At 49.8% G+C, this 13,485-nt stretch overlaps 2 protein-coding genes across 3 annotated transcripts in view; both read left to right on the forward strand.

Moving 5' to 3' along the window:
- The window catches only part of CHD4 (chromodomain helicase DNA binding protein 4), a 45,361-nt gene extending 38,560 nt beyond the window's left edge, over positions 1 to 6,801 (forward strand). For both annotated transcript variants that reach the window (XM_056847933.1, XM_056847934.1), the window contains exons 36-39: positions 870 to 1,002; positions 2,564 to 2,759; positions 5,217 to 5,392; positions 6,693 to 6,801. In XM_056847933.1, the coding sequence (XP_056703911.1) occupies positions 870 to 1,002; positions 2,564 to 2,759; positions 5,217 to 5,392; positions 6,693 to 6,710 (523 nt within the window). In that variant the 3' untranslated portion in view covers positions 6,711 to 6,801. The remainder of the gene's footprint in view (positions 1 to 869; positions 1,003 to 2,563; positions 2,760 to 5,216; positions 5,393 to 6,692) is intronic.
- Positions 6,802 to 9,360: 2,559 nt separating this feature from the next.
- The window catches only part of NOP2 (NOP2 nucleolar protein), a 28,899-nt gene continuing 24,774 nt past the window's right edge, over positions 9,361 to 13,485 (forward strand). The window contains exons 1-3 of the mRNA XM_056848431.1: positions 9,361 to 9,493; positions 10,924 to 10,969; positions 13,064 to 13,137. Of these exons, the coding sequence (XP_056704409.1) occupies positions 9,388 to 9,493; positions 10,924 to 10,969; positions 13,064 to 13,137 (226 nt within the window). The 5' untranslated portion in view covers positions 9,361 to 9,387. The remainder of the gene's footprint in view (positions 9,494 to 10,923; positions 10,970 to 13,063; positions 13,138 to 13,485) is intronic.

The following is a 13,485-nucleotide window of genomic DNA, read 5'->3' on the forward strand; positions in this document are numbered from 1 at the left end:
GGGCGGGGGGAGCAAATAGGACGGTGGCTCTCAAAAGAAATCTCAGTTGTTCTACTCTTGATATTTGGCTCTTTTGACTAATGAGTTTGCCGACCACTGGACTAAACAGGTAGGTGATGTGAAAGACCCCTGCCTGAGACCCTGGAGAGCCACTGCAGTCTGAGTAGACAATACTGACTTTAATGGACCAAGGGTCTGATTCAGTATAAGGCAGCTTCATGTGTTCATGTGCTGTTTTCCGTTGCATGAACTACATTCTTGGGCCTTTGCCTGTGAATTTCTGGGTGGTTTTTTCCACATCCCCTGACTACACTTCTCCTCGTCTTCCTGCGGTTGCCATTGGTTCTGTGCTTTTGCTTTCTTCGCAGCAAGTGATGCTGGAGTGCTTTTCCTTTTTAAAAAGTTCTGCCTTTATTCCGGCATGCGCCACTCACCCATCACGGGAGCCCCATCCAGACAGGCACGTTCTGTCTGGCGCAGGAGGGCTGCGATCCAGCAAATTTTGCAGCAGCAACTTGGCAGGGAGAGGCCGAAAGCTGTGCCAGGGACGTGAGTGGCCAATGCTGGCAATGTCATTTGGGCCAGCTTTTCTCTCTTGGAACTAATTCTGGGCACGAGAGCATGACTTGCATCTTTTTTGGGGGGGGGGGGAGAAAAGATGTGTTATGTTGTTAGGATACAGCTGAGAGATGCTAGACTGGCATCCCCTACCCTTATGAAGCTATTCTAGTGCCGTACGTCTTGAATGGGGTCCAGTCCCGCCACGGAGACCCTCAAGTACAGAGGGCGATAACACCGCAGGTTGCTGGATCTATGGTTCTCCCCTCCCCCCTTTCCAAATTATTTCTCCTGAGCTCCGCCAACTTCAGCCACGGTTACGCTCGCTGGCAAGACATCCAGAACGACCCTCGTTACGCCATTCTCAACGAGCCCTTCAAGGGTGAAATGAACAGGGGTAACTTCCTGGAGATCAAGAACAAATTCTTGGCCAGGAGATTTAAGGTGAGAACTTCTTCTTTTCCCCCTCATTGGTCAGCCAATCTTTCTTGGCGACGACAAGCTTTTGAGTAGCTCCGCGTTTCTCTGGCTCCTTTTCTTCCACGAAGACCATTCTGTGAAACACCTTGTTGTGGATTGGAATGAAGTTTACAACGACATGGCATTTAAGGAGGCGAGAAACCAGCTTGGTGAAGTGGTTTGCAGCGGTGGACTCTGATCTGGAGAACCGGGTTTGATTCCCCCACTCATCCACATGAGCGGTGGAGGCTAATCTGGTGAACTGGATTTGTTTCCCCATTCCTCATGAAGCCAGCTGGGTGACCTTGGGCTAGTCACAGCTCTCTCAGAGCTCTCTCAGCCCCAACTACCTCACAGGGTGTCTGTTGTGGGGAGGGGAAGGTGATTGTGAGCCGGTTTGATTCTTCCTTAAGTGGTAGAGAAAGTCGGCATAAAAACCAGCTCTTCTTCAAACAGACATCCTCTTCTGCTCCTCATATTATGGAGAGGCTCACTAGCGTACAGCAGTCCATAAAAAGCCAGCTTTGCAATTTGCCGAGCGCATTGAACCAGTGATTGACAGTTTTGTCTTTTAAAGCCTTGGCGGGAGGTTAGGTAGCCCATCCATTGCCAGTTGGTAGGACATGGAGTCAGACCTTGGAACTGATTCCCTATAGATCCAGGATAGTGCAGGGGTGGTTTTCAAAAAGCAAAAGCAGCTTATGGGATCCACATACCTCCAGGCAGGGTTTTGTGTGTATTATGAGATAAGACCATAAGAAAAGCCATGCCAGATCAGACCAGGGCCCATCAAGTCCAGCAGTTTGTTCACACAGTGGCCAACCAGGTGCCTCTAGGAAGCCCCCAAACAAGAAGGCTGCAGCAGCATTGTCCTGCCTGTGTTCCACAGCACCTAATATAATAGGCATGCTCCTCTGATCCTGGAGTGAATAGGCATGCATCATGACTAGTATCCATTTTGACTGGTAGCCATGGATAGCCCTCTCCTCCATGAACATGTCCACTCCCCTCTTCAAGCCTTCCCTGTTGGCAGCCATCACCACATCCTGGGGCAGGGAGTTCCACCATATAAAACAGAGTTGCACTTACCTGTAACTGTTGTTCGTCGAGTTACTGTCAATACCAGAACGCGGGGTCATTGCTGAAGCTGGAGGGCGAGAGGTTAAAAACTGATAAAAGGAAGTCTTTCTTCACATAACGCGTAGTTATATTAGGTGCTGTGGAACACAGGCAGGACAATGCTGCTGCAGTCATCTTGCTTGGGGGCTTCCTAGAGACATCTGGTTGGCCACTGTGTGAACAGACTGCTGGACTTGATGGGCCTTGGTCTGATCCAGCAGGGCTTTTCTTATGTTCTTATGTGCAAGTATGATAGGACAGGAGCTGATGCATCAGCAGTTCTGACCAGCGTGCATAGATCTTGTCAAGGAAGTTGCGTAGCCTGCTCTGTCTCCGGAATAACCGGGCCGGAAGGGACCCAAGCCCCAGCTCTGGCCCAGGAGGCTGATGGCGGGAGCTGAGACCTGCGACGCTCTGCCTTTTGCAGCTGCTGGAGCAGGCGCTGGTGATTGAGGAGCAGCTCCGGCGGGCCGCCTACCTGAACATGTCAGAGGACCCATCCCACCCCTCCATGGCCCTGAACACCCGCTTCGCCGAGGTCGAGTGCCTGGCCGAGAGCCACCAGCACCTGTCCAAGGAGTCCATGGCTGGGAACAAGCCGGCCAATGCGGTGCTTCACAAAGGTGAGGAGGTGGTGAGGGGTGTCGTGCGCAGGGAAAGGGTGCGCGGGCGGGCTCGCATTTATTTAGCAATTTACATCCCGCCCTCCCCAGCTGAAGCCAGCCCAGTGTGGGTAACATCGCACAATTACAATAATATAATCAACAATAAAATTAGCCAAAAAACCCCACCTGAATTTAAAACAATAAAATCCTAATTAAAAATTTAGAGCTACAAAATAACAAAATATGGATGGCGCCTAGACATTGCTCATGTTGCCAAATATATGCAGCGGGTTACCCCTCAGTTGACGTTAATATGCCCACAGGGAGGGGGAATCGGGAGGCCAGCAGAGGATGATGCCCGCGGCCGCCCTCAACCGAAGGCCTGGCGGAAAGGCTCTGTCTTGCAAGCCCTGCGGAACTCTTAAGGTCCCGCAGGGCCCTATGTCACCGGACAGAGCGTTCCTCCAGGCCGTCAAGGACAACTGCACACTCTTAGGGCCAGGGACCACCAGTGAGTGCCACCAGTGTGCCGCCGGGCCCTTCCCCCCCATCTTCCACACACTGTCCGTGTCCCTCAAAACGCACACCCCTTCCTCTTTCTCCCCTCTCCCCCTTCAAAGGGAGAAGGCAGCTAGCAGAGGGGGAAAGTCCTTCCTCCGGGGTCGGGAAGGCAGACTCCAGTTTTAAAACTGGAGGAGCAGGAGGAGGGGCTTCTACCCTCAGCTCCCCAGACTACTTCCTGCTTTTATTGGGGGAGGCAGGCTCCAGTAGGGCTGGTCTATGAGAGAGTTCCCTCAGCAAAAACCCAAAGAAAACTCTAGACAGCAAATGAACTTGGATCAAGACGGGTCTGGCTATGGGACCGATCTAGCACTTGCTCAGTAGGCATGGCTGAAGAATGCAATGAAGCTTCGCCGCTGGACGGACACCCCACCGAAGCAGCTCAGCTCTGTCAGGGGGGAATCCGCGGAAATCAACCCAGTCACCAGATTACAGTCTTAACCACTACCCCACACTGGCTGGCGCACTCGCTTCCAGAAAATGTGGTCCCTGGCTGTACGGATAGTGGTTTTCAGGCACCTGAGGGGGCACATTCCTTGTTATCTGTGACCGCCTTGGAGAGACTCCCTGGAGAAGATATGGAAACCGACCCACTTGGGTTTAGCTGCAAAACAGGCAATGGAGATAAAATTCTTTTGCCTCAGCTGCCGGGTTTTCCAGATGAGTTTGCAGCCCTCTGTGGTGGCCACATGGGGGGAGGGGTTCTTGGATAGGGAGGGGGGTCACCCACCCCTTGCTAACATTCCAGAGTATGTGCCCTCCTCCCCTTGAGGGGAGAAGGAAATTCTGAGCTTCCCTGTAAATTTCTGTTCTCCTCAAGGAAAGGAGGGCAGTTAAGCCTGCCTTGGGTTGGCGCTACTCCCATTTTGCAGATTTATTGGCCGGGTGTGTGTTGCTTATAGGGGAGCTGGTGCCCCTCGATCTGTTTCTCTCCATAGAATCACAGAGTCGGAAGGGATCATACAGGCCATCTAGTCCAACCCCCTGCTCAATGCAGGATCATCCTAGAGCATCCCTGACCAGTGTTTGTCCAGCTTCTGCTTAAAGACGGCCAGTGAGGGGGAGCTCGCCACCTCCCTAGGCAGCTGATTCCACTGTCGAACAACTCTTACTGTAAAAAAGAAACTTTTTCCTAATATCCAGCTGGTACCTGTCCGCCCAAGCCCCGTGGCGCAGAGTGGTAAGCTGCAGTACTGCAGCCCAAGCTCTGCTCACGACCTGAGTTTGATCCCGACGGATGTTGGTTTCAGGTAGCCGGCTAAAGGTTGACTCAGCCTTCTGTCCTTCCGAGGTCGGTAAAATGAGTACCCAGCTTGCTGGAGGTAAAGGGGAGATGACTGGGAAAGGCACTGGCAAACCACCCCGTAGACAAAAAGTCTGCCTAGTAAACGTCGGGATGTGACGTCACCCCATGGGTCAGGAATGACCCGGTGCTTGCACAGGGGACCTTTACCTTTTTTACCTTTCCACCCGCAACTTAAACCCATTATTGTGAGTCCTATCCTCTGCTGCCAATGGGAACACCTCCCTGACCTCCTCTTAAGTGACAGCCTTTCAAATATTTAAGGAGAGCAATCATGTCCCCCCTCAACCTCCTCTTCTACAGAGAAACATTCCCAACTCCCTCAGTCATCTGTGCCCCTTCTGCAATTTATCTCCAACCGGTTTCAGCCGTTGGTTGTAGATATGTCAGGGATCTGTTCACTTGGGCGCGGGCGAGTTCTTAGCTTCGGCGTCCAGGGAGCCAAGGGAAGAACCGCAGCCCCCCAACACAGTTCAAAACGTGGGGCCTGCCTCTCCAGCCACGGAAGTGAGGGCCTGCCCCCCGCACAATAGCTGCCTTCTCCCCCTCCACCCCCCCCCCCGGAGAACAGAAATCCACAGGTAAGTCCAGAGTTTCCTTTTCTCTTCCAGTGCTGAAGCAGCTGGAGGAGTTGTTGAGCGACATGAAAGCTGATGTGACACGGCTGCCGGCCACGATCGCCCGCATCCCCCCCGTGGCTGTGCGCCTCCAGATGTCAGAGCGCAACATCCTCAGCCGCCTGGCCAACCGTAGCAGCGAGCCTCCTCCTCCTCCGCCTCCCCAGCAGGTAAGCAGCTGGCCCTGCATTCTCTCCCTCTCCCATTCTCCACCCCGTGCCTGCAAACCGGAGGGGAGGGGGCCCACGGCAATGACTGTCCCCGCTCGGGCAGGCTCTGCAGGGGTCCGCCTTTGGCATCGTGTAGTGGTTAAGAGCGTTGGTTTGGAGTGGTGGACTCTGATCTAGAGAACCGGGTTCGATTCCCCACTCCACATGAGTGGCGGAGGCTAATCTGATGAACTGGGTTGTTCTCCCCACTCCTACACATGAAGCCCGCTAGTCACAGCTGTCTTCGACCTCTCTCAGCCCCACCTACCTCTCAGGGTGTCTGTTGTGGGGAGGGGAAGGTAAGCTGGTTTGATTCTCCCTTAAGGAGTGGACATGTTCATGGAGGAGAGGGGTATTCATGGCGACTAGTCAAAATGAATACTAGTCATGATGCATACCTATTCTCTCTAGTATCAGAGGAGCGTGCCTATTGTATTAGGTGCTGTGGAACACAGGCAGGATGGTGCTGCTGTGGTCGTCTTGTTTGTGGGCTTCCGAGAGGCCCCTGGTTGGCCCCCGTGTGAACAGACCCTGGACTTCATGGGCCTTGGTCTGATCCAGCAGGGCTTTTCTTGTGTTCTTATTGTAATTATATTATATAAATAAATAAATAAAATTTATTTACAGCAAAAGCCAGAATAATGCAACCACATGCAACCTGTGAGAGATTAAGATCTCTCTTGTTTAAGAATATCAAAATTTAAAACCGTTAAAACCAATAATTTACTGGATTAAATTAGCCAATCCCAGTGTTAGCCTTATCAGTCTTTTCCATATGATCTTAATTGCAGAATTTGGCATATTATATATAATGTTATTAGGTGCTGTGGAACACTGGCAGGATGGTGCCGCTGCAGTCGTTTGTGGGCTTCCTACAGGCACCTGGTTGGCTCATGTGTGAACAGATGGCTGGACTTGATGGGCTGATGGTCTGATCCAGCAGGGCTTTTCTTGTGTTCTTATGTTCTTATTGTAATTATATTGTATATAATAATATGAGGTGCTGTGGAACACAGGCAGGACAATGCTGCTGCAGTCATCTTGTTTGTGGGATTCCCACAGGCCCCTGGTTGGCCCCTGTGTGAACAGACTGCTGGACCTGATGGGCCTTGGTCTGACCCAGCAGGGCTTTTCTTATGCTCTTATGTTAAGCGGTAGAGAAAGTTGGCATATAAAAACCAATTCTTCTTCTGTGTCTGAATTAACATTCTGTTTTCTCTCCCCTCCTCCTTCTCCCCCATTTTATACCCCCCTTGCCCAGGTGGCTCAGCAGCAATGAAATCGGCGCACCGTGCTGCCTACCCCGCGATTCAGCTCAAGTGACAGACGCCGCGCCCTTGTTTTGAATCCAGCCCCCCTCCCTTCCCCTCCTGCCCGGCGCTCCTGACCAGACGGTGTCCCTCTTGCAAGGGGGGGGGCACTGCCGGGGAAAGGAGGATGCGCTTTCCCCCCCCCTTGCCCTAAGCCGCCAGGCACGCTTGGATTGCCTCCAGGCGAGGGGCAGGGGGAGCGCCGGATGGACTCTGTACATAGTGACTGGAGGCTGCAGCGCCACGTGGAGACCTGGCTGCGATGCTCTCACCACCTTCGGGGCCCCACTCTCTTCCTAGATTTTAATTTTATTTTTGAGTTTGTTTACCGAGATGAGCGCAAGCAAACGTCAGGACAGACACAGCTACCTCCATCGAGATCCTTTTAATACAAACGAAAAACACAAAAAAATGAAATAACAGACCTGACTGGACTTGTCCTCTGAAACAGCTGGAAAAAAAAAGACAAAAAAATCTTGATAACGTTGAAAATAAAGGTTTCCTTGTATTTTATTTGGCTCTGTCAAAGTGTTTGGGGGGCTGTAGGTTTCTCTCTTTTGCGGCATTTTTCAGCTTGCATATGAAGCAGGCATGTGTGTGGATTCTTTTGTCTTGTAGATTCTTTTGTCTCCCAAAAAATGGTGCTATGTGCTTTGGCGGCCAGGAACATCATGGCAAAGAAAGACATTAAATGAATAGAAATTTTTTTTTTTTTTTGGAAGAAAAGATGGTTAGAGCAGAATTTTTTTGATAACGGATGAAGCAGGCATGTTCGCTTTTACAGATGGTGAGGGAGTCTGGAGACTAAGTCCTATAAGGAAAGGTTGAAGGAGCTGGGTATGTTTAGCCTGGAGAGAAGACTGAGAGGGGATATGATAACCATCTTCAAGTACTGAAGGGCTGTCATATAGAGGATGGTGCCGAGTTGTTTTATCAGAAGGTTGGACCAGAACCAATGGGTTGAAATTAAATCAAAAGAGTTTTCGTCGAGACATTAGGAAGAATTTTCTAACAGAGCGGTTCCTCAGTGGAACAGGCTTCCTCGGGAGGTGATGAGCTCTCCTTCCCTGGAGGTTTTGAAGCAGAGGCTAGATGGTCATCTGTCAGCAATGCTGATTCTATGAACTTAGGCAGTTCATGAGAGGGAGGGCATCTTGGCCATCTTCTGGGCACTGGGGGTGTGGGGGGGAGGTAGTTGTGAATTTCCTGCATTGTGCAGGGGGTTGGACTAGATGACCCTGGTGGTCCCTTCCAACTCTGATTCTATGAGATATTTGAGTAGATCCCGGTGTGATCTGCAAGGTGGATTGCAAATGACCCATGCAGTTGGTAGAGAGTGTACACAGCATAGTTTGGCCTTGGCCGGGGGTCCCAGTGTGGTGCCTGCTGACACCTTTTCTGGCACCTGCCAAGGGCTTTTAGGAAGTGGGTGGGAACAGGTAAGGCTTTTGCCCAGCAAGGCTTCTGACTGACTACTGGAGATTTGATTGTCTCTTCAGGTTTTTTTAAACATTGCTTTGGTAATCAGCTGCCACCACATTACAACTGAAGTCATTTCATATGCATATTTCCATGGCAAGAAGTTTAAATATTCTTAAATCTCCCATAGGGATGAAAGACGCAACTTATGTTTACTGACAATTATTAGGTTCCAATCCAGGATACATCAAATCAAAAACGTAGTTGCAACTATGTTTTTGCTTTGATGTGTCCTTCAATTGTAAGTAATACAAGAAGCTATATTTACATATTACATGATTTTAAATGTTACAATTGCTATATATATATATGTATGTATATTTTGTATGTAGAAAACGGGGCTGAAGAAGAAAAGAAACGATCGTGTCCCTCATCACTCTTCTATGAAGACTTCTTTCAAGTTCTACTTACTTTGAACTGGATATGTGTACCTCCGGGACTATTTAGATATAGTTGTACATATATATTTGTTGTTCTTGGTTATTAGTCACCATATGCACTTTAGTCAAAAAGGGCAAGAGTCCAGTAGCCCCTCGAAGACTAACAAAAATATTTTCTGGTAGGGTGCGAGCTTTCGTGAGCCACAGCTCACTTCTTCAGATACAGATACCTGGTATCTGAAGAAGTGAGCTGCGGCTCACGAAAGCTCATACCCTACCAGAAAATATTTTTGTTAGTCTTTGAGGTGCTACTGGACTCTTGCCCTTTTTGACTACTGCAAACAGACTAACACGGCTACCCACTGTGAATTATCAAATGCACTTTAATAGAGTTTGTTTATCATAGAGCCCCTTTCATTTATTTCAGCAGTACCTGGAGGTTGGCAACCTTAGTTGCAATAGCAGGAGATTAGCTTCCCCCCCCCTCTCCCTTCCGCCCGCGTTTAAAAAAAAAGGATACTCATTCCAGCTTGGAGAGCGCTTTCTGCCGGGGGATTGGTTGTAACGGCCGGAAAAGGTTGAACAATCCTGGGGGGGGTGTGTGAGAGAGAGAGAGAGAGAGAGAGAGAGAGGAAAAAAACCTTTCCAGCCAATCACAGGGACAAAAGGGGCGGCAGGCCAGGAACCCTGCCAATCAGGCCCGCCGGAAGCGGAAGGAACGCCGCCGCAGGGAGTCCCGCCACGTGCGAAGAATTCTCCCCGTGGCTCGGACAGGAGGCGCGCGGTCATGGGGCGCAAACTGGACCCGACCCTGAAGGTGAAGCGGGGCCCGGGCCGCAAGGCTCGCAAGCAGCGCGGGGCCGAGCAGGAGTTGCTTCGGTTCCTGCCTCCGGGTGAGTTCCCCGGGACTCCTGGTCCGGCCCGCGCAGGGAGATGGGAAGGGGAGGGGGGGATGGGGGGATGGGCTCCGGCTGCAGCCCTGCGCACGGGTGGGCAGGCTGGGCCTTCCCTCTGGCGGCGCTTGTAGGGTTGCCAGCCTCCAGGTGGTAGATGGAGATGTCCTCCTATTGAAGTGCCCTGGTTGTCTTACAGAGTCCAGTGAAGACAACTAGGAGGAGGTTAAAAAGAGCAACAGTCCTTTATTTAGCTAAACACAGACCCTGGGGGTGGAATAACCCCACAAATAAGATGTGCAGAGTTACTCACCCGAGAAACAAAGGAAAGTCAGTATCATTTATGCATTCCCATGGGGCAGGCCCATGGCTGCTGGCAAGCAGATGGATACACAAAAGCACCAACGCACATTAAGTGTCTACTTCACTCTAATTTGCATAACCTATAGATCTTGGCCGAAGGCTGTCTCTAAGCCAGTTCTAGGTCTTGCGATCTTAGTAACTAGAAAACACATTCCTAAGGATGAAGGTAATTCAGAGCTCTCCACTGGTGAAAGGCCGTACCAAGCACAGAGAGCATGATTTGTTGGTTCATGGCTCCCGGATGCCAACTTCCCAAAGCTTCCATGTGTGTGCATATGAGTACATAGTATTTTATACCAACCCTTATATCTGGGCATTACATTATTACAGCTGATCTCCAGCCGATAGAGATCAGCTCACCTGGAGAAAATGGTTGCTTTGGCAATTGGACTCTGGCATTGAAGTCCCTCCCTCCCCAAACCCCACTTTCCTCAGGCTCCGCCCGGAAAACCTCCCACTGGTGGCAAAGAGGGACCTGGCAACCCTAGGCACTTGCCTTCCACCCCCCCTTTCAGTATGCACGCGAGAATGTTGGCATGTGATATTCTGGGAGGGGCCGTGGCTCAGTGGTAGAGCATCCAGAAGGTCCCAGGTTCAGTTCTGTGGCTCAGTGGTAGAGCATCCAGAAGGTCCCAGGTTCAGTTCCCGGCATCTCCAGTTAAAGAGACCAGGCAAATAGGTGCAACTGAACATAAGAAAGGCCATGCAGGATCAGACCGAGGCCCATCAAGTCCAGCAGTCTGTTCACACAGACTTGTGAGGTAGGTGGGGCTGAGAGAGTTCAGAGAGAACTGTGACTAGCCCAAGGTCACCCAGCAGGCTTCACATGGAGGAGTGAGTCCATCATTCTTAACCACTGTGGCTTGGTAGTTCCATTTCCCAGAACGAGTGTTTGTTCCACTTGGAGTCTCTTTCATTTCTCTCCTAAAGACAGCAGCCAGAAGTCCTCTACTGCCCTAAGCGCAGCCTTGCAGGGGAGGGTGGGATATAGAATTTGTAACATTAGTTAATTGATTAATGTTTTCATGCTAACTTCAGCGTCAATTGATTTGTTGCATTCCCCCCAGATCCTGAAGACAATGCAAAGAAGCTGTCCAGCCACGCACGGAGAAGGTGAGTGTGTCAACATGGTGGTTGTCCCTGTTTGTTTAAAACACAACTTTTCCTCTCTCTCTTTCTCTTCCAGCATGGGGTAGTGGTTTAAAGCGTTGGTTTGGAGCGGTGGACTCTGATCTGGAGAACTGGGTTTGATTCCCCACTCCTCCACATGAGCGGCGGAGGCTAATCTGGTGAACTGGATTTGTTTCCACACGAAGCCAGCTGGGTGACCTTGGGCTCGTCACAGCTCTTAGAGCTTTCTCTCAGCCCCACCTACCTCACAGGGTGTCTGTTGTGGGGAGGGGAAGGGAAGGAGATTGTAAGCTGGTTTGATTCTTTCTTAAGTGTTAGAGAAAGTCGGCATATAAAAACCAAGTCTTCTTTTTTCAGTAGGGAAGGGGTGTCGAATTCATTTGTCACAAGGGCCAGATATGACATAAATTTCACTTGGTCGGGCTGGGCCAAGCCTCGCCAGTCCAGGTCAGGAGCTGGGGTGGGTGGGGCTGCCTCAGTTGGTGAGCCTGCCACAGATTTACCAGATCAGGACTGGAGGGTTTACTGCCTCGGCTGGCAAGCCCGCATTGGCCTCGCCAGCCCAGATTGGGATGGGGGTGAGAGGTGGGGTGGGGTGGGGTGGCTGCCCCGGCTGGCTTGCAGGCTGGATAAGAGCTAGTTAGAGTGCCAGATGAGGATCTGGGAAGACCCAGGTTCCAATCCCCGCTCTGCCATGGAAGCTTGCTGGGTGACCTGCCAGTCAAATACTCAGATGAACCTACCTCACAGGGTTGCTGCGAGGATAAAAGGATGTGTGCTATTACTAAGACGTGGCCCTTCCCAATGGATGTGTACCAGAAGATACTAAAATAAATTAGATTAAACATTGCTTTAATGAGCAAAACTTGGCAGTTCTTCATAGGCCATCTGTAATTACAGATGTTGTTTTGGCTCATTGATTTAAGCCCGGTTTGGTAGGAATGTGGGTTCAAATCCTGCTGTTTTCCCCAGTAGAGGGAGAGGAGGCAACAGCATCTGAGAGAACTTTTGGGAAGATTCATAACTTTGTACGAATAAGGGGCTGGGAAATCTTAGTTAGCGTGGCTGAGAAAAGATCTGAAGCCATTATCAAAGGAGGCTGTATTTAATTAAATGGATCATGATCTTACTGGAGAAGAGGAAGATTTAAGAAAAATTTATCTTTTTTGTCATTCTTGCCTAACAGACATCATAAAAATAATTCACAGTGGGTAGCCGTGTTAGTCTGTTTGCAGTAGTCAAAAAGGGCAAGAGTCCAGTAGCACCTTAAAGACTAACAAAAATATTTTCTGGTAGGGTATGAGCTTTCGTGAGCCACAGCTCACTTCTTCAGATACACTGAAGAAGTGAGCTGTGGCTCACGAAAGCTCATACCCTACCAGAAAATATTTTTGTTAGTCTTTAAGGTGCTACTGGACTCTTGCCCTTTTTGAGACATCATAAAAGAAACCAGATAAAAATTAAAAGCATCAAAATCCAGCATTTTTCAGAACAAACTCCAGTAATCCAAATTAGAGTTAGACATGGCACTCAGTACATAATTATTGACTGATTGCCAAGGCCCAAGAGTTGGTCGATAGCTTCAAGCACAAGTTCAATATTCTAATAATCTGCCTTGCTTAAGTAATTCTCTTACCTTTCTAGGCCAGTCCGTTTTCCTGGGCTTTAGAGCCTCTGATATGAACCGTGTTTCACAAGTATCTTCTTAAGTGCATTGATCGCTGTTTGCCAAAAACGCCAATAATGTGCTTCTTCCCTGTTCCCTATTACAGTAACATGCCGGAACAAAATTGGTTTTTGTAAAAAAAAAAATAGGCAGGTGTTCACCCATCTTGGCCTTTTTGGGAAATCGAGCAGTGGCTTTGATGGAGTAAAACGAGTTAGATGCTTGTCACATGAACACATGAAGCTGCCTTCTACTGAATCAGACCCTCAATCCATCAAAGTCAGTATTGTCTACTCAGACTGGCAGCGGCTCTCCAGGGTCTCAGGCAGAGGTCTTTCATTGTGCTTATTTTGACGGTCTCTGGGCCACTTATTTGGTACTGTTTCTGATTATTATTATTATTATTTTAGAGCTGCAAAACGGCGAATCAAATCCGCCAGGCCACCAGCGGACAAGACTGCCCATGTGCTCCAGGAATTAACAGGTGAGGAGATAGCCAGACTAGGGCAGGTGTTGACACCTTGTTTCTGTTAGTCGTTCCAAAAGGGTTAAGCTCCTCCTGCAGCAATTGACTGCTGCCTGTACCTGGTGCAGGAGAATGACTTCCGGAAGATGGCCAAACGTTTCTTTCCTGTTGTGTGGAGAGGCCATAAGGGATGTTTCATTGCAGCTGTTAACCAGGTGTTCAATGAGCATGCAGGAAAGCATGAAAAGATCCTGTGGTGGAAAGTTGCATCAAGTCGCGGCTGACTTAGGGCAATTCCTCAAGGGGTTTTCAAGGCAAGAGACCCTGGGCCAGCCACTTTCTCTCAGCTGAAACTACCTCGCAGGG

Source organism: Euleptes europaea, chromosome 4 (assembly GCF_029931775.1).
Source record: "Euleptes europaea isolate rEulEur1 chromosome 4, rEulEur1.hap1, whole genome shotgun sequence".
NCBI classification, from domain to species: Eukaryota; Metazoa; Chordata; class Lepidosauria; order Squamata; family Sphaerodactylidae; genus Euleptes; species Euleptes europaea.